This window comes from Buceros rhinoceros, unplaced genomic scaffold, assembly GCF_000710305.1.
Source record: "Buceros rhinoceros silvestris isolate BGI_N320 unplaced genomic scaffold, ASM71030v1 scaffold4876, whole genome shotgun sequence".
Classification (NCBI taxonomy): Eukaryota; Metazoa; Chordata; class Aves; order Bucerotiformes; family Bucerotidae; genus Buceros; species Buceros rhinoceros.
In genome coordinates this window covers 35769-59903 of record NW_010419297.1, presented here as the reverse complement: position 1 = coordinate 59903, position 24135 = coordinate 35769, and the positions used below count along the sequence as shown (strand labels likewise).

The 24135-nt window shown below is 45.5% G+C and overlaps 1 protein-coding gene across 1 annotated transcript in view; it reads left to right on the top strand.

Annotated features, from left to right (window-relative positions):
- The window catches only part of SDK1 (sidekick cell adhesion molecule 1), a gene marked incomplete at its 5' end in the record, with an annotated part of 284258 nt that extends 261742 nt beyond the window's left edge, over nucleotides 1-22516 (top strand). Inside the window, 7 exons of the mRNA XM_010138858.1 lie at nucleotides 1289-1450; nucleotides 2611-2736; nucleotides 10532-10696; nucleotides 13289-13426; nucleotides 15233-15353; nucleotides 15550-15679; nucleotides 22244-22516. Of these exons, the coding sequence (XP_010137160.1) occupies nucleotides 1289-1450; nucleotides 2611-2736; nucleotides 10532-10696; nucleotides 13289-13426; nucleotides 15233-15353; nucleotides 15550-15679; nucleotides 22244-22516 (1115 nt within the window). The remainder of the gene's footprint in view (nucleotides 1-1288; nucleotides 1451-2610; nucleotides 2737-10531; nucleotides 10697-13288; nucleotides 13427-15232; nucleotides 15354-15549; nucleotides 15680-22243) is intronic.
- Nucleotides 22517-24135: the final 1619 nt, after the last annotated feature.

Genomic DNA, 24135 nt, shown 5'->3' with positions numbered 1-24135 from the left:
GTTTTTTTTTTTTTTTTTGAACATAACTTCAAAAAGACAAATGTTTCCTGATCTGTCTCAGAGAAATGAAATAGTGCACTTAGGGGAGGAGGGGGCGCGTTTACTACTTCCTTGTTAACCAAGGAAAGATTCCCTGAGTTCTACATCTGGGAGAAAACTTCGAACAGAAATCGCTTGAAGGTTGAGGGACATGGTTTAGGGACCGTGGCAGCATGGGGGGAACGGCTGGACTCGATGATCTTTAAGGTGTCTTCCAACCAGGTGATTCTGTGATTCTATTATTCTTTATTTAACTGATAAAAACTGAAGGCATCATCTTGATTTGCATGAACAAGCATCTGGATTGAAAAACATCTTCCTTCTGCATTTTTCCAGAAAGATAAACTAGCAGACAGCCTTCTCTAGCGGGGAAAAAACATTTTCCCACTTCCTATCTTTTGGATTTGAAATGTGTTAAGTACATCTACAGAACCAGAAAAATGCCAAAAAGACTCTGTAAATTTGAACTTTCTGTTCTGTAAAATATTTCATAAATCAAATTCATTCCATTGACTTCTAGAAAAATTCAGTGAAAAGCAGATTTTTTCTGTTTTCAAAGCGCTCATTGCCGCTCTGCCCTTTGCACAGCATTGAGAACCTAACCGTGAAACTAGCTGCGAACCTTGAGGAAGGCAACAGCACAGATTCATCTGTGTGCGAAAAATTCTTAGAGTGAGACGAGTGAAACACGAGTGATGACTTCAGCCTTGTCCACACTAATAGTGCTTTGATCGCATCCCCTGTTGCAGTGGTGTTTTACCCACAAGTTACCTGCGAGATCTACATCCTTCGTTCTGCGTTCACTTGGTAATGGTGGAAATTACCGGAGGAGGCGGCAGGAAAGAACCTGGCCCTCGTTTCCTCCTCCAGGCAATGTTGCAGGTTACTTGGCAGAGCAGCAGTGGAGAACTGGTTGCTTAGGAAGCGATGTGCAACGTGCACTCCTCTTCGTTTACCTCCTCCTTTCTTCCCAGAGTAATTAGTGAAGTTGCATGAAGTCTCTTGGTAATTTCCCAGTTGTGTTGTAAGGTTTTTTTCTTGTCAGTACCCACTTATCAAGCTTAAACTCTAATTATACTTATCAGTGCTGAAAATTAGCTATTATCACTACTTAAACTCCTGCTAATTGTAAGAAATATTTTTTTAGCAAACTGTTAGATAATTTTACTTACCATCTAGATGTAATAAGCTCCACTTGTTTTTTTTGCATTGCAACTTCTCTTATTTTTTATCTGCGTGGCTGTTCTAGGGGTGAGTAAAGTGGTGACCGTGGACATTAAAGGGAACTGGCAACGGTGGTTGAAGGTCCGAGATCTCACCAAGGGCATGACCTATTTATTCAGAGTGCAAGCCCGAACCATCGCCTATGGACCTGAACTGCAAGCCAACGTCACAGCTGGGCCAGCAGAAGGTAAGTGGAACCAGGAAACCATGTCGCACGCCAGACAGTTACACAAACATGGTCCAACAGCGGGGAGCAGTGCACTCAGGGCTTTTCCAAGCCAAGGAGAAGTTGAGTCACAGCAGCTCAGGACATGATTCAGTGGGTTTTCACAACTGCCTATGAAAAACATGTTTCCTTTTTTTCCTGAAATCTAGAAGTCTGATGTGAATAAACAAAACTATGTGAATAAATCGTAACACAAATGGGCTAGCCAGGGATTTCAAAGCTGCAGCCTGGCAGCCCGGTGCGTCATTCTGATGGAACTGCGATGCAGTGGAGTCAGATAGAATAACTGCCACTGCCGAAAGCAGCAGAGGTTCCTGGATGTAAAGCCAGAAAGAATTTGCAATTATTCTCCCCTGACACTTTGGCTTATGCAGAGGGAGAGGTCTCTGAATTTCCCGGTACATCAAGAGGAGCTACAGACTCAACATCGGCTTGGTTCAATGCGTGTGTACCAAAAGAGTTTGTTTTCTTATGTGCTCAGTGATTTTGATAAGCGGATAATTTAAGTGCCCTCCAATGACATGAGCCTGTCCAGTAAATCACAGAACATCAATGCAATGGTCACATTCCTGATTTTTGCTTCTTTTCCACATCTGGCAATTCCACCCTTCTGGGTGCCAGCAAGCTCTCATTTTGTCACAGTCCCCTCCAGAGCCATTATCTGGGACAGCAGCGCTGTGGATCCACAGTTTAATTCTCATGACCCACCACAGACGGTACAAAGCAGGAATCATCTCTAATGTGGCCGTAGCCAAGTGAATGGGCAGGCAGCTGTCCCCACCAACCTCTCCCTGAAATTGGGAGGCTGGCTTCGCCTCTGAAGTCGGAAATAGCTGTGGCAATGCACAAACACTGCAGCTACTCTAGTGGTGGAAATGAGAGTGGTTTTTCTCTTTCCTTCTTATAGAGGCATCTCTAAGACCCAGGCATTGATGTGCAACTGCTGGTACTCGAACCCGTGAAAAATTTAGGTCAATAACCCATTGAGCTTGTTTGTGTTGCCAGTGTGTCGACCGATACTTCTAGATCATTTTTTCCCCCTATATCAATAGATGAAATTAAGAAAGCTGCAGTCTGTCTGTGGTGCCACTACTATTGGCTATTCTCATTTCATCCTTCAGGGTCTCCCGGCTCCCCTCAGGAAATTCTGGTGACAAAATCTGCTTCTGGCCTGACGCTACAATGGACTGAGGGAGATTCAGGAGAAAAACCCACAACTGGCTACATTATAGAGGCACGACCCTCAGGTAAGTCCTGGGAAACTGAGAGTTTGATATCACGAGTTCCCTTCCTTCAGACCACACTGAAAGCCAACCCGCAGCGGAGAGGTTGTTTGTCATCCCAGTAGGGTAATGGGTTTTTGTGAGAGAATGCTACTGCCAGCCAGTCTTAAACTATTGCTGGGTTGTTACGTGGTTTAGCAGATTTTCTCCTGCTTAGGAATAGTCACAGTGCTCTGGCTTTCACTGTGCTACATCACTGGTAAATCATCCAACTGATGAGCTAATATAGTTAATAATTAAAACTCATTAAATGCTTACAGCATCGTTCATGCACAAGGACTAATAAGTACTTGCAAGCTGTATTTTGAGAACCACAGATAGAAATCTGTCCTCTTCTGCAGCAGAACACAGCAGCTAATTACTGTTTTAGTGTTAATAATAGGGCCAGGACTTTAGCACCATGTACACATCGTTTTCGCCGTTCGTTCTGCAGGGTGGGCATTAGGACAGGAAAAGGAATCCCCTCATCACCACAGTTCTTCTTGGTGCTTCCCCAGAGCTCCTTTGCTTCTGGGATTGGCATCTTAGTGAAGCTGTTCTCTGCTTTTTCCAGAACATTTCCACTGTTGGACGAGGTCAAAACAGGCGGATGCTCCAGCCTGTTGGCATCCTCTCCCAGCTTGGTACCCCTTGCAAATTCAATAAGCGCACGCTTTCTAGTAACCAAGTCATTAAGAAAAACCAGTGAATGCTGCCAGATCCCTGTGTAATCTCACTTAATAATTTCCCTCCGTTCCGACGGTGGATGTTGATAACCATTCGCCGAGTACAGTTTTCCAGCCAGTGATGCATCTACCAGATACTTGTTTTGCGTCGGCTGTGTTTGAATGTCACGATGTCAAAAGCTTTGCTGGAGTCAGGATAGATGATGTCTGCTCTTTCTCCTCTATTGACAAGGTCTGCTACCCTGTCACAGAAGGAAATTAGACATGATTTATACTTGACATATCCATGTTGGCTGCTTGTTCTTTCTTTTTTTACTCCTAGGTGCTTGCACATTGCTTGATTATATATTGATTAAATGAATGCTTAACCTGTTTGATTATATAAAGGATCCTGTTTCTTGTATGTGTCTTGAATGTAAGGTGGCACTTAAAACCAATCATTTTAATTATGTTTATCCAGACCAGAGACGAAATTATTGCATGCATTTCTGTGATTGTCACTGAAGGTGCAGATTTCCACACCCGCATCTGATAGAATTTGCTCTGTTGTGAGGCTCTGCCGTGACCCTAAAATTTCTTCCTTATTTCCATCATTTATCTTGGCAATTGTTTTCAAAAGAAAGTCATGGTAAATGTTTACCTTCTCAAAGCACTGGATTTTCCCAGAGCAGTCAAGGGGTTTTTTTTAATTAGAGACATGACACCGCTGTACTTCTATTTCTCTTATATCCACTTATTGATTTCTGCCCTAATTTCTTCATAGGTAGAAAATACTCTGTCTATTTGAACAGCGTTGTTTAGCCTAGCGGGTGAAACCAAACGTGTTCATTGAGGTTCCCTTACCAGCTCCCAGTTCCCTGAACAGGGTTTTTGGAGTAAGAGTATTGTAAAGGGAAACCTACAGCCCACATACAGATTGTCAGCAAGCTGGAAATGCCGCTCGTGCAAGTGGTGACATGGCAAACTCATCCAGCGCTCCTGGCCTTGTCTTGCCGTTGGATGTGAGCGTACATTTTACAGTTTGTGGCTAAGGATGTAGGATTTGTGGCCCGCTCTTTCTGAGTAGGAGGAAAATAGTCCCTCCAAGGCAGGTCTGAGCTGCATTAACCCTGGGTCACTTCTGCTGGCCCCATTCCACTGATCCTGGAACCGCACAGAAGAAGTCTTATTCTCCTGCTCTTGCAACCTGACTGTTGAGGCATTTAATTCCTCTTCAGATTATTTTAATCCTATTCATGCTGCTGTAGCAAATGAACTAGGCATTTGAATGCTGAGTTCTCATCCTTCGTTCTGGTTGCAGCTGTAGGGAGCATGAAATGTGATCCAGGAGAGGAGACAGACTAATTGGAACGTTCGGTTATTTCACCCAGTGTCAGCTTTCTTTCTGTGCCTCTTTTCTTTCTCATCACTGCATGGAGGAGTTTGAAATCTAAATTACGAGCTTAACAAAAGCAGGGAACTAATTCCTCCTGTCAGGGCTGGTCATTCAGAGCAGCTTCTGTTTTAATATCATTCTAAGAATTTCCTTCTGCATGTTGATTTATATGGGTAGTAGCCCACAGATGGGAGGGACATTTGTTTTTAAGGAGTTGTTGTCCAAGAGAAGAGCAGTTGACTTGTGCCCTTCACATAAAATCAAGGAAAGGAAAGATATTCATCCTTCTGAGATCAAAAATGGGGCACTGAACAGACAGATGAAAAGCTTTAGCTTGTTGCCAATATTTAAATGCAATACCACTACCTTAGTGTTTCACATCTCAAGTGTCATCTATTATAGGCCTCATTACCCCAAACGTTAAATGCTGTATCATCTCATTTTCCCTGCTGCAGCTCCCTGCCAAGACTCCTCCATCAGAGTAGGAGAGTGGCTTTCTGTCAGAAATGGCAAATCCTACCCTCTTTTGTCACTTCCCTTTGCATTTTTTGGTGCCCTGCTGTGTCTCCCAGGGCTCTGGCTGCCCTGCTGGGTTTAGCAATGGGGGCAGCAGGCAGCTGAGATTGTTCATTTGATCTCTCCGTTTCTCTACCGGATGTACAGAAGGTGACCAGGCTGTGGCTGCCTCCTCTGGATTTTGAATGTACTCCAACTCAGGGATGGAGCAGGCAAACCAATATTTTTTCCAAAGTGATCTGTGCTAGAGGAAGTCATTACAAAAATAGAAGGGTTCTTTTTTCCTTCAACTTCTCTGTCCCTGAGAAGTGGATTCCGGTTTAGCTCCTTGTGCGTTGCGAGAAATACAATTAAGCAGCCTCTGTCACTGCCGTTGGAAGCACTCCCTAGACATCAACCTGGCTGGCGAAGGAATGGGTATTAGATCACGTCCTCCGTTTTCATATACAGAGGAAAAGACAGAAATGGCACAATGATGTCAAGGTTCCCAGTGCTGCTGCAAGGAATGGAGAAGCTGGTTTTGCCCCTCTTTCTTTCCCTTTGTGCCACCTCCAAGGTGACACCTCTGTACTGTGCTTTAATGGTGGGCATGCAGCCTGCAAAGTGTTCTGCTTCCTCTCCCCATCACGCATTTTGTTCCTTGGCCTTTCCCAGGCAGGGGATGACTGAAGTCCAGGGGGAAAGAATTGCATCTTAATATGCTTCCAATAATAATATTTCTGGCTGGCATGAGCAGGCCGGTTAAACTCAGCTCAGCCACAAATCATGAGCTTAGGATATAAACAAGTCAGGAAAGTGTTTTCTTTTGCTCCCCCAGATGATCACTTCTGTGGAGGCAGTAGATGTTTTGGGAAAGAACCTGTCTACTTGGAGTGGGGATTGTCCTTCCCAGAAATGCCGGGTTTCGCTTCCCACCCTGGAGGGCAGATTTCACTGGAGTTTTCTTTCTGGTGTCTTGAGTAATGTTTTTATGTTTTCTTCCTTTTCTATTTATTTTTAAACAAATGAGGGAGCGCGGTGTCAAACATGGACACAAACCAGCAGAAGTCAGTAAATTCAAAGTGAAGGGTGCAGCTGCATTGCCGGCATCTGCCATGGGGCCTTTGGTTCACTTCTGCTCACGAACGACATGCCGAGGCTGACAGTTTGTCAGCCTTCACTTCCCATTCTTGTCCTTTCACTAGTTTGCATGATCATCCCGCCCTTTGCCTCTGACAAATACATCCCCATTTTAATTGTGTCCTCTGTAGGAGGAACACTATCGCGTTCAGCCGATCCATAACTCGCAGCAGCTTCTCCTCTCATAAACCTCCTAACGTGTAATTAGGAGAACGTTTTACAGCGCGGTTCTCCTCTTCCTCCGGGAAGAAAAGGCTGGTGTTTGAAACTCAAATAACTGACAGCTTTCCGTCTCCCCAGCCAGCGCACGGCAGTTGTTTGTTAGTGGCCTGAGTTAGCAGAGCCGGGAGCCTTCGTTACTGACTGACAGTTTTATTCGGCGTGGAGACCCCGATTAATTGCCTGTGAAACCAGGCTGGCCTGCGGGTGCCGCGTGTGCTGCAGCCTGCGGTGCTGCTCCTCACCAAGAGGACGGCTCGGAGGTTGGACATCGTGTTAGGTCAGAGGTGGTTTCGCCTTCCCCTGCCACTCAGATCCTCTCCCTGTGCACGAGCCTCATGCCCAAACTGGGCAGAGAAGTTAAGGCTGGGCGATAAAGACCAGATCTCATGCCGGCAGGAAATAAGGCTGGAGCAGGGTCTGGTGAAGCGTTTATAGGAAGAGGAAGCAAAGAAAAATTAATTTTTTTTTTTTTGAGGAGCCCTCCCTTTTCCATCAGACGTTTAGGCCTTTTTTAAGAAGCCGAAAGGTAATAGAAAATGAAGAAGGGGACAGATGTTACTGAAGGAAAAGCTTTTGCAGCAGAGCACATGCACCCCCGCTGCCAGCTGTGCTGCCTCTCTCGGGCATTAACGGGGAGCAGGCTGGGGCTGGCTGAGCCAGGCACCTCTCTGCCGGAGTCCAGTGTTTGGAGTCCAAAGTTTGGAACTTTGCTTTTCCCAGCAGTTTCTATGAGGTAATACCCAGCTGATACCCCAACCACGGCACGTGCATCGTTCCTCCCTAAATTGAGTGGGAAATACTGTGTACTGATGATTTTCTACTGAACCTAAAGGCCAATCTTTGCGATCACAGGTGACCTTCTAATGAATTCTCTTTCAGCTGGACTTCTAACATTTAGAGCAAAGCTAGTTTTGAGGGATGGGGAAAGAGATGTGGTAAATGAATTCGAAAGTGCGTGTTAAATATTTCATTTCAAAACTCACCACTGAAATAAAATGCTTTTTTAGTTCGGATATATCTGATTGTGATCCCCTGTAAAGAGAGGGCCTGAATGTTCCAGATGGAAAGAAGATAAATCAGCTGAGGCTTTGGAATAAAAAACCTCGTTGGCCAGGGATTGGGAAGCCACAGACTGTACTGCAGCAATTGCCTGGAGTCAGCAGTGGGACAGACATAAGGACGTCCCCGTTTCCAGGCTGTCGCCCTGCAGATTTCTGACCACTGTAGCTGCTTCAGCACCTCTCTGGGATCCCAGGGATCACACACTGGGTCCGTCTTGGCCAAACCTTGTTTCCTACCCCAGAAAAAATGTTTGGGCAAAGATTCTTTCAATGAATCGAAGGACTGTGGGCCAGAATAGATGTAACCACCAGCTGGAGCATCTCTGAGTCCCTGAGAGACAGGAATCTCTCCAGAGAAACATCCTCTAGCAGCCTTTGCTGCCCTACACCCTCGCCCCCATAGCCAAGGGGACAGAGTCGTGGAAATGCCACGTTGTCTTCTCAAGGGTTGTTTTCCCAACATCTTGCAAGCTTTACGGGGTGATTAAATTTACACTTCTTGGTCGGTTGAATATTCCGCACTGTGCACCCTGATAAGTTTACAAGAAAATGAGTGAGAAAGTGCGTGCGTGAACTGTTGTGTTTGTTGCAATGAGTGCTGAACATTCATTTTTATTGTTGCCTTTTCTTCCCCCATTTAAGTGGCTTTCAATGCAAACAAATTTCTTTTCAGACAATTCACAATGGGCTCAAATTCTCTTATTGCTGTTTACAAATGTGTTTATGAAAGCTCAGGCAATTTGAGCAATTATGGCAATATTTTATAGTCTGAGATGCATCTTCCTGGTATTGGTGGTTGCAACAATCCGACTTTGAAAACACATCCCTCACTCCACCCTCTTCAGAGAAACTAAATCCCAAGCTTCCTTTTTATTACATTGTATGTTTACGTGGTAGAAATAATCTAGTCTTCTATTGCCCTGTAAAAGGGAAGTCAATATTTTATCTCTTGTTTTATAGCCATTGTAATATCCAACTAATACATAACAATGGTACATTATGATAACTTCATTACACTCTGATCATGCTGGTGAATAATATATCGGTCTGAATTTTGAGCATGACAGAAAAATTACCTATTTTTATTGTTCTTCAGTATTTCTCAAATGTAGCCAGAACAATAACTTTTCAGCCTGCTTTTTGCATCCACTGAGACTGCCAATCCTCATGATCAGAAAAGATGGAGTTTGGGGGTTGTTAGTCATTGTGTGTGTTGCTAGACGTGCAGCACAGTACAAATTACCGAGCCAATGTTTACTGATGCCAAAGTTAAAACATTCACATGGAAATGCACCTGCAGTGTTAATCAATCCATCTTTGTTGCTATTCCCTCTTGTGCAGAAGTAGGCGAAGGGCCAAATTTTGCTCTGTTACACCAGCACTATTCTGGACTCGCTGCGGTGACTCCAATTAGTTTACACTGAGGTAAACGCAGAGCAGACGAGAATAGATTCCTGCCGTACACTGCAGCAGCAGAACAAGTCGCTGAGGGTAGTGCTGCTGGCTCCTGCTTTATTGTTACTGTGATAACACCTCAAGCTACGGAAGTCATGCTGATGCTTGAATCTCACGGTGCAGAGGACTTTTCTTTCAAAGCAGGCAGCTCCGCGCTGCAGTTGAATCTATGCAGAGGTTGTCGTCGTATTCCCAGTGCTGTGGGGCACGCAGAGAAAAACAGACGTTGCTCTAACGGCTTTGATAACTGAAAGAAAAAGCACAGTGGGATGCCTGTGAGGTCAGGCCTCTAAGAGTTACGCTGGCTTAGACTAGCTGAGAGTTTGGCCCCGTACGTAGACAGTAACTCCATTTTTGTCAGCGCAAGTGCTGGGCACCAATTGTTACTGAAAAGTAGTTTAGATTAATGTTTGATTCCTGCACTCAAAATTATTGACTGACATTTTTAATTATTGTTGGTTTTGTTCTCACTGGTAACAGCATCCAGCTTGTTGAAAGTTCTTTCCTTTGTCGTTAAGTGAATATAGGATTATGGGTATGGATCAGGGACCAGAGCGTGCCTGGTCAGGATGCCCATCAGGCTCAATGTCAGTATGGCTGTTGAGAACCACAGTTAACCTGCTGGAACGCTCTCATCAGCATGGCATGGTGCTTCTAACAACTTGGAGAGGGTTTTAATACAACCAGAACCCCATTCCTGTTTAAAAATGCATGGTGCAGAAGTGCAGTGCCAGCTGTCTCGCTCTGCAGGCTGTGCCACGCTGCGGGCCAGCACACGTGAAGGACGTATCACTGTTGATGTTGTGAAGCAAGCAGCGCTCCAGTGACACCAGTCCACCAGGCAGCAGTTCATGCGAGGCCGCAGTACTTCCCACCAAGACCCAAATCTTCCATTAGTTTGCAAAGCCGTCGATAGTGAAGTTGGTTTGCAGTGCACAAAGCAGGCAGAACCTGTGCCGTTAGGGGTTCCGCGGGTGCTTTGGGTTATCAGTTTTTTGTTATCTGCTCTGTCACATAACAGACATGCTGATGCGATGACCTTACCCAGAGGGACCCAGTGGCTGGCAGCTGCTCTAGCCAGCTTGGGTCACTGGGGGTGCTGCTGCAGGCTTTAGAGGAGACCTCTTCCATGTGGACTGGTGTAAGACCCCATCATGAATAAATGCCTTTACAGACGGGGTCTTGTGGGGTGTTCTGGCATTTGTGTGTATCAGCGAGCAGCCTTCAGGTAGGCACGTCCGCTGCCTGTGGTCGGAACACACAATTGATGGCAGTTTGTTTCACTGAACAGAAGGAAATGTTAACTCACACGGTCCACACCGTTTCTCTCCTTGCTGCTCTCCTAGATGAAGGACTGTGGGATATGTTTGTGAAGGACATCCCTCGCAGCGCTACCTCCTACACAGTCGGCCTGGACAAACTCAAACAGGGTGTGACCTATGAATTTCGGGTGGTGGCTGTCAACGAATTCGGCTATGGAGAGCCAAGTGTTCCCTCTGTGGCAGTATCAGGTAATCGTGGAGGTTTTTTAATATATTTTCCCATGCAATTTCTTGGGGTTGAGGGAGGTAGAGGGGGAAAAAAATAACCCAGATTCTGTAGTTGCCACAAATAATCAAGGGCAGCTTTTTTGGATAAAGCCGGTCATACAGTGGTGAATCCAGGCTGGTTACGACAGCGTGCTTTACTCTCAGGAGGAAAAATGCATGTGTGCCATTTTTAAGTTTGACAAAGAACCTTATCAGGAATTTCATGGGTGTTTATGTGTAAGTTGTCTTGTCCTAAGACTAATTGACAGAGTCTACAACTTGTTTGCTTTTTCTCCTTTCTAAGTCTGTTGTGTTGTTTGGTCTGCTCACAGATTGGGGTTTTTTTCCCCGCCCCAGGGTTCTCTGATAAACATTTGCTGCGGTATTTTGTATTTAGCTCTCAAAAATATAAAAGCAATATAAAATATAAAAATATTTAGCTCTCAAAAAGTGTAGCTCCACAAAGTTATTCCTGATATCCTTGTGCTGGCAGTTCCAGTACAGTGTGATGCCTCCAGTCCCCTTATCAGTACAGCTCATTGGTGATGCTCCTGGGCTCTTCCCACCCTCCCTGCTCTCTTGTGCTTATTCCCAGTTAACAGGGCTATGGTCTAAACCTGCTTCCCAAGTCAAATCCTTTGAGCAGCCTGGCACTCTGAAGGAACTTCAATACCTCGGAAACAAATTCCGCTCAGCTTGCCACATCTGGGCAGTTCGAGCTCGGTGGCCTCTTGTGAAGTGGGAGAGCTTGCCCTCGCAAAAGCTGTGCTCGGGTCTCCTTTTACCCTTGCCAAGACAGCTGTACTCCAGGTTGCTTTTGAGCAACAGGGTTCATCCTTGCTGTGTCAGCAAAGACGGGCGAGAGGAGTAAAAGAACGTGATAAAGCGGCTTTGTGATTCAAAATTCTGGAGAGTCCTGAGAACCTGGCAATGCTCCAGTATCTGGAGTGGCTTTTATCTCTTTGCTCTTCCAGTGAAAAGCATAAACACCATTCAACAGTTACTCAGCAGGCAGGAGTAGTAAATGCTGCTATCGCCATCGCGGCTGTGTTTGTCCTCACACAATTAACCACTTAGCTCATGAGAGCTGTCTGTGGATTTCAGCCTGAGTGCTACCCCTGCTTTTCTCCTTCAGGACAAGGGCACAGACAACCCACTTCAGACACCACGAGTCAGCGTTTTTCCTATCTGTGGTTTCACAAAGGCTATAGCACAATGTAAAGGGTCAGTAATCGTGCCAGTCGTTCCCTTCCTGGAAGACGTTATTCCTCTGAAGCTGGGCATGCATCTACTTGTGATGCTTTTTATAAAGAAACTGCTTGTTTGGAAGTTCTCCACTTGAAGAGAACTATTTAATTCACCTCCTTTTGATGCTTCAGTGTTCATCTCAAATTGCTGCATGAAAGTAAGAGGTTTCTGTTGAGATTCACAGTCATAAAAGTAGAAAGCATTTTAGGCTGGCCACTTCGGCTAGCACAGGGAAATCTAAACTGTGCTGAATCTGCTCAGCCCAACGTGTAGTTCACCTTTAGGACTTTGTTGGCTTGGACTGGCCTCCTAGCAAAGAAAGATCGTAGCTATTTTTCACTGCTGCAGAATACCCCAGTGACCTGGGAAAAATCTGAGCTCGTATCATCAGGCTTACAACAGACTTGTGTTTAGATCCAGGGCTCAGGACTGTCAGGGAGAGAGAGTGCCTGGGTTCAGTGGTAGTGAGGGATTGAAGTTGGTCTCCTGGCATCTCCCATTCCTACTGGGTGGTGTTCTACCTTGTGGACTACATGGAAATTGTATGGAACTGCTGGCTTGTGCTCCAGCGGCAGCATTTCCTCACAGAGCTGAGGGTTGCTGACAAAGAGAATATCACTGCAAGCAAATAACAATACTTATTACTTTAAACCAAGATTGGCAAGATAGATCTAGAAAGGGGAAGTTACTATCATTTTGCGTCTCCAATTGAGGTCAAATGGGGTGAAATGACTTGAGATAGCTCAGAATTCAGGCAATGGAGTTGATACCCATGTGCTGCACATCAGGCTTGACTAAGCTGATGGGGAAATAATATAGAGTAGCACTGAGTGCTGGAAGTTGGAGTTAGTGGAGGTACGAAATGATAGTGAACCAAGTGTACTCTGTTCCCTAGCATCTAGCTGTATTTTTCAAAGAGCCACTGAGCAAGGTGGCTTATTCCACTGGTGAGGCAAGTGGAATAATCATGAGTCATGACATATATTTTAGTGCTTCCTTTTACCCAGGGAGTACTAAGCATACCACAGTAGTCAAGAAATGTAGGTGTGGAGAGAGACCTCTCCCTGTCTTCACTTGGTGAAAACCTCTTAACTAAGAGATTCTGAATCACAGCTCTGGGTGTGTGAAGATGCTTGCAGAGATGTTGGAGCTGTGATGTGCCTCTGTTCTCTTTGCCATCTTAGAAATGTCAGCAAGCCCCGTGAAAGTCTGACTGCAAGTACACTTCTCTCTCCTGAACACTATTATAGGCGCATTATTCGCTGTGAGCGAGAAAATTTTGAAGGAGCATGGAGAGGAGTTGTTACTTGTTTTTTGCTTTTTCAGCACAAACAGAAACCCCTTTCTATGAGGAATGGTGGTTTCTGCTAGTGATGGCGCTCTCAAGTCTGATCCTCATCCTCCTGGTGGTGTTTGCATTGGTCCTGCATGGCCAGAGCAAGAAGTACAAGAACTGCAGCACAGGTAAGACATGGCTCTGTGCTGTGTGCACACTCTCAAGAGCTATGGGAATTAGAAATGTCTTCCCTTTGAACCCCTGATTTCATCAGCGTGGACTCTCTGTATAGGTATTGTTTAGCAGAAGACTCTGAGCATTTTGCTGCCTGGTTTGGTAGAAATGGCTTTTGCCCATAGCCATACTGGGCAAAGAATGCCGGATCTTATGAGGGTTTGTATGCTAACCAGCCATGGGCTCGGACAGGACATCATCTGGAAGTCCAAGGGATTGTAGCAAAAGACAAGGAGTCTGGGTCAAATTCTTGGCAGAAAACACAAAAGTAGGAATGGGCTGAGACTTCATTTAGCTTTGTTATCATTCCCTGATAGATCAGGAGAAGGAGAAAGATTCTGCTGTTCCATGGCCGTAACAATGCAAATATTCTAGGTCAGGGTGTGTGAGGACTGGACCACAACTCCCTTATAGTAAAGAGTGCCCTCCATCTCGCACCCATTCCCTAAGCCGAACTGCGGTTGCTGCATTGGGGGCCAAGCAGCCGGGAGGGGTCTTGTTATCTGGACCTGTTAGATTATAATATATAAGGAGAATCAAGCTTTGAATTTTCCTTTAGTTACGATTTTTACCAGTCTCCTGTCTGAAAGGAAACAGCGTCTACCTGCTCTATAACGAGGAATGTTAAAACAGTCCCCTTTCAAAACACCAAGTTCTTGACTTCTGAATATTGTTTTTGCCTTTTCTTCTCCTTACATGATGAAGTCCTGGAAGGGTTGTTCACATGTGTATTTCTCTGATAGCCTCCTCCTCCTCCAGCAAGCAATTGCTCCATTGCCAGGAGGTACCAAAAAAGACCCATTAATGAGTAGGATCAGGTAGATGAGTTTTTGCACTACCCAGGAGGAGTAGGAGTCTTCCAGGCAGTATTTAGTTATTCAGTCCCAAAGTGAAGATCTTTTCTTTCTTTATAATTCACTTCTAACAAGTGTTAGAAAATCAGATTTCAGTCCCATGAGATACAAGATGCCTGAATACCATGGCATTTTACCAAGTTAATACTATAACATATTTGTATGCATAGCTCATAGGAAACCTCTCACCCTCTTAGTTTTGCTCTGTATTTGGGGAACAGACGTGAAAAGACAGGTCTGACCTGTCCTGTCAGGTATCAGTGTTCACACTGACTCTTAATGTGGCTCAGAAATTGAAGCCACGGATAAGGTACCCGTCTGCTGCAAAGTGGCGATATGCATCCGCTCTTTCTGCCCAGGACACGAGCTGAGCTCACACCTTTGGGATAGCAAAGAATGAGCATGGGAGAGAATAAGCTCTTGCTGTACTTGATCACAAGAAATAATACGCTTTGCTGTATTTTCCCTCTTCTGCCAGTCCCGGTCCTTTTTCCTGACTTACATTGTCCAGTGATTTCTCACATCTGTATCTTACCCTCATTACAGCTCTGACATCCTTTTCCCCATTGCTATCCACTTACCCTTTCTCTTGCTTTCTTTCCTGCCTTTCTTTTTCTCCTTTTCCTCTTCTGCCTTTCCTAGTTATACTTTCTTCCGCTTTCCTTCAGTCAGCACAAATGGGTTTCACGGCACCTGATTTAGAACATCTTTGGTGGCCAGCTGAATTAGTCCCCTGGTTTCTATTTCTAGAATAAGCACTAAGAATAAGAATAAGCACTTTTGGAGCACCCTTCATCTGTGCTATTTTAGATACTTACCTCCAAATGAGGAAAAGTCAGCTCCGACAGTTGTGTGGAGAGGAGAAGTGCCTTGGTTTCAGCTGAATCTTTCATTGCCTGGTTCCAGGTAAAACCATCTCCAACGTGGAAGAGTCAGTCACCCTGGATAACGGAGGCTTCACTGCTCTGGAGCTCAACAGCAGACACCTGAACATCAAGAGCACCTTCTCAAAGAAGAATGGAACCAGGTAAGAGGGTGGAAATGGCTTTTTTTTGTAGCTTCAAGCAACTGTTAAATAGGCAAAGGGGAGCGACTGTTGTCTGGAAGGGGTTTTATGACCAAATCACTGCCCCAGGCTGTGATTCTGGCTTCTAAGCATGATATAGTTGTGTCCTTTCAGGGAAATGACAACATCCCATCCACACTGCCTTTACGTTTCCCAGGTCTCCTCCTCGCCCAAGCCCAGGGGGGCTGCACTACTCTGATGAGGATATCTGCAACAAGTACAACGGAGCTGTGCTGACCGAGGGCTTGGGCCTGAACGAGAAGCCCTTAGAAGTGTCGGAGTCGGAGGTGAGGGTTTCCCTTTGCCTTGCCAAATACTGTCCAGTCACTGCAGACATTGATTTCCCCACTGAGTCCTGGCAAGTCTTTGAAGTCCCAGTCCCATAGCTGCATTACACTGTGGTGTCACCGTTTGTCTGTCTTGGGGACTTCAAATGGTCCAATTCACTGGGCTGTTCGCATCACATCTTAAGGTTAAAATGTCAAAGGAAAGAATGACAGGCAGGACTCAGCCAGGGCAGGCTCAGCCTCTCTGGATGGGGCTGCACGTCCCCTTCTGCCTGCAGGCTGCAAACTTGGAGCACTTTTGGGAGAACATATACATGCTGCGAAATAACTGGCTGGCTGCAGCTGCTGAAGGTGGGACACGCTTTGGAATGTTGTGCTGGCTGAAGTCCGGGAGGAAGTTTGCAGTTATCGCAGTGCCTTTTTTAGGCAGCTACAGCAAACGTCAAGGTTCAGAAGGGCAGTTTTGAGGGGTGATAACTGCTGCCTCTGTTACAGAGGGAGTACGTGGGGAATGAGTAACCTGCCAGGGAGCAAGTGGCCATGGCTGTGAGAGCCAGCGTGCAGGTTTCTGAACACCCCAGCCTGCAGCCTTCGTCGAACTCAAAAGGAGTCTGCTGCTTGGGTTGCCTTTAGACTCTGTTCTGCATGGAAGGTGGGTGTATGCCAGCGTTACCCATCTGGCAGTGCTCCATCCTGTGTCTTTCATGCCTTTTAAGAAGAAAGAAAATGCTCGCAGCCTGTAAAAGTCCAAGGGTGGCCAGGGGTGCATAGACAGACTTCAAGGGATATCCAGAAAGGTAAATCTGTCTCTAAAATCGTGTGTTGTCAGCTGAGATCCTGACGAATCTGAGCTGACAGCCCAAGAAGCGAGCAGTGGGCCAAACCACTCCAAACCTGACCCTTCGAGCAAGAATAAATCAAGAGCAGCAAGTACTGAAAGAAGATGACAGTTTTCATCTGTAGCTTTTCTGCACCTGCAGCTACAGCCGCTTCTCCTGGCTACCTACCTCTCACCTCCCGTTAATTACCAGGGACAGCCGGCTGCTTTGCGCTGCCCTGCGGCCGACCCGCCACGCAGGCAGCTCCCCTCGCTGGAGCTCGGGCTGCTGCCTGTGCACTGCACAAGCGTTGCCCTCCAGATGAAACCCATAGTGCTTTGGTCGTGTCACTGTAACAGCCCAGCATTAAACCTGTCATTAAAACAGTTTGCTGAGCAAGATCATGAATTGAGCACTGGCACCTTCTGACATTAATTTCAGTGCCCTGTGTGGTATTTCCTAGTAATGCGCAAAAGTCGGCTTGCAGGGTGTCATTACTGCCTTCTGTATGTTTGTTCAACACAGAAGAAAGTGATTTTCGCTTCTCTTTTCTCAGGCTATTATTAATATTATTTATTTACTGTGTATTGCAGCTGAGCCTGAAGCTCTCAGTTGAGATTCTACTGTTTCTGTGAATCTGTGTGTGCATGTGAGCATGTGAACAAAATGTGCCTCCTGTTTTTCCTTGGGGCTTAGATATGCAGCCATGCTGTCGAATGTCTTTGATGCTCGGGTTTGGTTTTGTATTCATTTGGGTTTTTTTTCTTGTGATGGGGAGTGCTTTTAGGCATGAAATGTTAATACAGTCCCAGTAGAGGCAGCGATAGGAGATGCTGCCTTTTGATCAGCCTGAAAATGCTTTTTATATAGGCTGGAACAGACAGGAGGTGAGAGGTGGGTAGAGATGTTTGACCACTCTCTTTTCAAGTATTCCTGTACCTATTAGCTCTTCCTGTTTGTCTTTTCTTTTTGCATCTGTTCTCAAAGGAGGTCTTAACAGGCAAGCTGTGTTTTCTGAGCATTTGAGAATTTCCCTCTCTCTTAGCAGGTAGAAATGTTTCCCATTACCTGAAGAGTTAAAGATATCTTTTCATGTAAGAGCTCTACACAGGTTTGGTCCTCTGCAGCAAAGGGGGTCCTGATGCTGTTTTTCTCTAGTCGGTCTTTGTGTGGATCTCCAGTTCCATTTAATATGATGCGCATAAGGACAGGCAGGGCCAAAACCTGTGCTTTTGCTTTCAACCCACATGTCATCTTGTTGCAGCTTAGTCTTAGCCCATTGCCTGAGGTGTCAGGATTTGATATGGAAAAGAAAGGAGCTCACTGGCTTCAAGTCTCCTGGGTTTTACAGAACATGAAGAAGCGTGTGAGAAACTCTTGGGCTGACTGACTGCACTCACAACGCTGCTGCCTGGGAGTCTTCCTCTGAGCTCCCTCCTGATGAGGAGAGCAAAAAAGAAGCAAGGAGAAAAATCAAGCAGACCAAGCAGTACTCTTAATATTCATAAATCATGTGGTTAACTTACTCCATGTCATGAAAGCCAAGCACCAGTGCTGCTAATGAGGTTAAAGTAGTTTAATTGGCAGGTATGGAGCAAGAGAGTGCTAAGAGTGTAATTTCTAAATGATTAATAATAATAGGCTTTTAGATAATGAGTCAAGTGGACGAGGCTCTGGATAGATAATCTGAAGGAATTTGGTGCTCACCATGTACAGGAATTTGATGGTATATATTTGCGATGTCATCCAGCCATGGAAGGGCAGTTTTACAGGAGGGGAGGGAAGGGTAGAGTGCATTTGTTTGTTCGTACAAGTCCTTGTGGTCTCCCAAAACGAGTTCTCAGGAGATAATATCCTCACGGATTGCACACGTTATCAGTCAGGGCTAATGCTGGCAATGCTCTGGTCTTCCTGGCTGCTCTCTGCAGACTGACTGACTTTTGCTTTCTCAGCTCTGTAGGAAGATATTATAAATTTCCACTTAAGTCTTAATAGGGAATATGGTTTATCTTGTTTCCAACAAAGTCCTCCAGTGATTTTGGCAAGTTGGGCACCATGTGACATGTTAAATAAGCGAAGGTTCCCATGTCCAGAGAAATCCGTTTGCCTCCTAGGTTACCTTGTGTTTTTTACAGCACATTCATTTCACATCAACCAAAAGAAAGTGCTGCCATCTACATTTTTAGAAATAATCTCATAAGGTTGTTTCTTATACAGTCACTTTAAAAAAATACATAATAGGAACTATTTTCAAATTTCCCATTGACTAAGGTAGCCAACTTTGGTCGCTGACTTGCCTCTGAACAGCACTTGTGCATTTCATGCTGTGAACGAACTGCTCAAAGAGCCTCTGATTTTCAGTATTTGTTGTTTCATAGGCATCCACGCACCTTTGGTTGACAGTCTGTAATGTCACCGCACGCCCAGTCACGCCCCAGCCTATGGAGGTTTCCAAGGTAACAAAGCCACAGTCGCAGGAATGGAGAAAACAGACAACAAAGAAAAAACCCTGCAGCATTTCTATTTACTCAATAATTTTAAAACCACTAAAAAGTAATCCTCTAGTATAAGCTGTCGGTATTGTCATGCAAAACAGGTTTATCTTGCTCGTGGCTTGATTTTCATCAGGGCAGAAGGGGGATGTGGGATGGCAATTTAAAGAATTCCTTGGTGATAAGGACAGTTATTAGTACCTTGTTTGGAGGAGACCTTAGAAGATACTTGAGAAACACGGAGATAAAGTCAGTTCCTGCCTTCTGAAGGAAAGACTCTGACAAGTAGTTTGTCCTTTCCAGCATCAGGCTGAAGATGGTGAAAGGCTGAAGTTAGTGCAGCTGTAGATGTTCCATGAAAGTCACTTCTGAAAGCTGCTGGCCTTATTTACACCAAATTAGCATTCTCTTTCAGTTGGTATAATGGACTAATTAGTGGTCAGATTATCAGCGGGTGCTATTGTTTTAAATTCCCTCTTTCTGTTCATGGCAGGTCCAAGTGATGCTGTATTTCAAACGGCAGCAGCCCATCTATAAGTGTTCCCAGTAATTCTCCTCTTTATTATGTTGACTTCTGGCAATCCTCAAGGAACTTGGCTTAGGTACATAAATTATATTAGTTTTGTGGGTGAATATTTTTCTGCTAGTGATAGAGAGAAAACAAGTGGTTGCATTAGTAGGATTACACCTATCAAGTCACACGTTGGTCTTCTGGATGCAGCTTCTTCTTAGTTGTCTTTATGTTTCTCTATGTCTGTGGGGACATCAGGAAGACCAGTAAGGAGCCACTAGAATTTTGTGAGGTTTTTTTCTCCTTATGCTTGTGATGCCTCAACTCAGCTGTGATCTATCTTTCCAGCAGAGTCTTGTTTCTTTGGGGTTTGGCTGACCGTGTCCGAGTCAGTAAGAGTTGATGGTGCCTTGGGGAAGGAGTCAGAAGACACAGCAAGGGCAGTGCCTTTGAAGGAGGGAGCACATCCATGATAGCTAGAGTACATCTAGGTTCACACCTTCAGGTGCTGCTTTGGTGAGTCATTCATAACCACCTGCCTCTGCTGAGGATGTAGAGACTTTCCTTCTGGATGCCCACGTCATCCCCCAGCTTCCCAGGGACTTAACCTTAGCATTAGACTGGAGCTGCAGCAGAATGTTAGGTGGTGTAGGCTGCTGCAAAGAGCACCTTGATTCTTGATAAGAACAGAGGAAGCCTGTGTTTGGGGATCTTTCGGTCTGCAAGTAACGTTGGTTGCTCCTGTAGCAAAGGACCGGCCCACCTGAGCGATTGCTGCTCAGGGCCACGCTCTGCCGTGCTGCCACACCTGTCATCAGAGGCTCTCCTGTTGGAGCCCCTTACAAAAATAGAGCAGTGGTGGCATGATGTTCCCTGTGGTGGTGTCAAGGCTCTGGAGCCGCTCTCCGCACCCACTGGATGTGAAGTGATCCAAATCTGGGGATATTCCAGGCGTTCCACAAAAAACAGTGGTTCGGAGAGGTCTTTGGGGGGAGCTGGGTGGTGGCTTCCCGAGGCTGGAGCAGCTGGAGCTTTTTTCTATGAGACAGACTTGCTGAATTCTTTCTGGAATAATTATTAAATGCTGGTAGGGTTTTGTTGTAATATTAATTACACATCAAGGCACCTGAAGATTTGCAGCCTTAAAATAATCAAACAGTACCTAATTCCGACAGAGCCAAAGCATGGGTAAGAGTGGAAGGGAAATTTTGCAAAGCTGTAAAGAGCTGCTTTAGGGAAACTGTGGGGAAAATTTCTCAGCTCTGTCCCTCACTCTTTATGCTGGAAAATGGGCATGAAATGGTATTGAAGCAGCTATCTAAGCAAAGGAGTGGGATGATGGATGCGGTGCCCTTTTCAAATGATGGTTTGTAAGGCATTTGAGGATTGTTCTTCAGAGACCATTAAAAAGGAGCCGTAGAGGAGGAGAGACTAGTTGTGTGGCAGGCGGGATCAAGAAGGATGTGTGTGTGCTGTGTGGTGTCATAGATCAGAACGATAGCAACCTTTTGAAACTAATTGCAGCAACTAACTGTTACAAGCTGCGCTTACCCGTCTCTCTCTTGTATGTCTTAGGCAGCTCCTACTTTGATATTTAATTGCCTTTAGAATTGGCTATGCAGAATATCGGGGAGGGGAAATAAGGAATAAAAGTTTTTGCATGCTCAAACCGTTGAGAGATGGCATGAGATATGGAAATGACTGGGTAAATGTTCGTATGCTGTATGGGATGTGGCTGTTATCGGTGGGGACAGAAGGAAAATGTGCGCTTGGATACCACAGCCAAGGCTTTGCCGTGGTCTCTGAGCTCAGAGGAGATGTATAAGCCCTCTGTGATTCCTCCAGCTGTATCACAGCGGCAGTACTTCAGAGCAGGGGCAGATGCACACAGCTTATCTGGTTACATCTCAGTAGAGCTCCCGTTCAATATTGATATGAGCTTTGAAGCTCTCCAGCCACCATGCATAAATATTTCAGGGGTAAGATCGGCTCCGAACAGGGCTGTGCCCGAGCCATCCCAAGAAAGCATTCCCTCCTGCTTGGCAGTTCTCCTTCTCCAGATTTTGCATTCTCTTTCTTCTGACACCACTGTTGGTGCGCCTTGTACCACCAACAATCAGCTGGAACACACAGATAGAGTTGTTTGCCTGAAAAAACGTGATTTTGCTTAATTCCCTTTCAGCAACATAACTAATTTTCAATGCTTAATGGGGCTCGCAAGCCAAACTGGGAGTACTGTGCAGGTGGCCTGCTCTGACCACCACAAACAGCAACACGTTTGACTGACTTCGGTGTGTTTGCAGGGAAGACGTTCTTGCTGCTCTTGCATCAGAGGAAGAGAGATTCTCAGCTGCAATTGTAATTTCAGTCTTGCTGATAATGGGGCTGAAAGCTGTTGGTTTCCCTGTGACGTCTCTACAGTTCCCTGCGGCTCCTCTCAAAACAGGAACTCCTGGCTCGCGCTGCGTTGTTCTGCAGTGAGTTCGAAGGGATTGCTCTGCCTCTCTTATCGCCAGCGTTCATCGGGGCACTCTCCCTCCAGCAGCAAAGCCCAGCTGAACCGGAGCACAGTGCTTTTTTGCAGTCCAGCGTGTATCACACTTGGATGACAAACCAAACTATCCCAAAATTAGAGCTTTTGTCAGCTGGTGGTATTAAACTTGTCTCTAATTTCTTTAGAGTGGAACAGGCTAAATCACAGATGTGAATGGTTGATTATTTTTTTTATTTCCTCATGCTCCAGGCCACTGACTCAGATTATGAAGACGAGTTGCCAAAGCACTCCTTCGTGAACCATTACATGAGTGACCCCACGTACTACAACTCGTGGAAGCGGCAGCAGAAAGGGGTGAAGCACCCAGCGTCCTATAGATACGAGGAGTGTGCCGCCAGCGAGTCAGAACCCTATTTCCAGACTGTCATCACAACACAGAGCTCAGGAGGGGTGTACACCCCAACGGGACAGCCCGCGCCCGGCTCCCGGACTCCAGTGACAGGGTTCTCCTCCTTCGTCTGAGGCAGGGCTGGAGGATACAGCCGAACCGCCGGCGGCACGCGGGGGGACCCGTCGCAGTGACTGTGTATGCTTGACCAGTCGGTGAACTGTGGGTAACTTCTCTATCAGGGTAGAAATGGATGGGAACATGGACGAGGCTGGGGTGTTGGTTTTTTTTTTTTCTGAAGACAATCAACTCTAAAAATAAGGAGCTGAACTAGCTGAACCTTTGTTTAAAAAAAAAAAAGAAAAAAAAAGGAATTCTGAAAAGCGATGATTTTAACCACTTGTGAATAGTAGGAGTTTTTTAACTGCTTTTTGTAACACTGCTTCAGGAAGCAGCTCCCATGCCCTGCCCTTCCCTCTTTCTTTCTCTCCCCTGCTCCTGTCTCCCCATTCCCAAACAAGGAGGTGAATTCCCTAGATGCAATGAGTGACTTAGTGATGTGAATTGAACACAAAACATAAAACCTCCCAGGCTCCTTTTTCTCTACTCTTTTTTTCCTTTCTTTTTCATTTTTCCCTGTCACCAAAGTCAAGTAGAAAAACAGAAAAGGGACAAATTTTTACATTGAAACAGACACCTCCTCTCCCCACTTCTTGTTGCTGCTCCCCACATCAGGAGCACTGGCTGATCAGCTTGGGCTCAGTGTGTCACTGTGTCTGCTCCAGGCTCACCGCTGGTGTATTTATACTGCATCACTGACCTGCTTTTCCTCCTCGTTCAAATGGGACCTGCTGCATTCTTTAAATATTCCAACTCCAGGGCCTTTGGAAGAGGAGGTTGCTCAAAAGAGCAGCAGTGGACGAAGCAAGTGGGAAGAATTCAGATGTGAGGTCAGTGTATTTCCGCCATGGCTCTGATCCTCCCTTGTGGATTGCATGTGCCATTTGAATTGATCATTTTTTAAAAGTCAAAGGACACAACCCACCAAGCCAGAGGAACCTTTCAATTAAGATTGCAGTGACGAACTAGAGTCTACTAATTGATGAAGTTTTTGATCATCAAAGTTATCCTGCCCTGTCAATAGAAGTTGAGCATCCTTTCTCGCCCAGCCTCTGCAGTGCTGCTTACTGGGCTGTAAAAGAGTACACGGTAGCTGGGTTGGCTTGATTTTATTTTTTTAGTACAAAGACATGTCACACAGGCTGGGTGAGTTTTTGTGTCCACAGGTGCCTTTTATTGATTCTTCAGCTTCGTATCTGGGAGAAGCAACAAAGTGGCTCCAAATAAAGCTAACCAGGTTTTTCTCAAGCGTTAGGGTCATGAATTACCTTGTGCGCATTTTCAGTCTGCTTTGTGCACTTGAAGCTACAGCCTTTGGAAAGAAGAGAAGGGATTTTTAGTTTCTTTTAGATCCTTTTGTATAACTTCCTTTTTATTTTCTTCTTTCCTATCCTTTTCCTAAGTCTGTCATGTTCAGCAGCAAGTTGTTTACTCACAAGGAAGTTGTCAGGGGTTTAAAGAATCAAATCCAGCCCTTGGACAAGCAACAGCCCTGGCTCACCGGAAGTTTTACCACAGGAGTTTGAAAGGTGAATTTGGAAGCAGGCGAGTCCTTGCTGCTCCAGTGTGTGGCATTTCCTCCCAGGTGGATGTAGGTCAGTCCAGAAAATTGGTATCCTGCTGCTTATCCCGT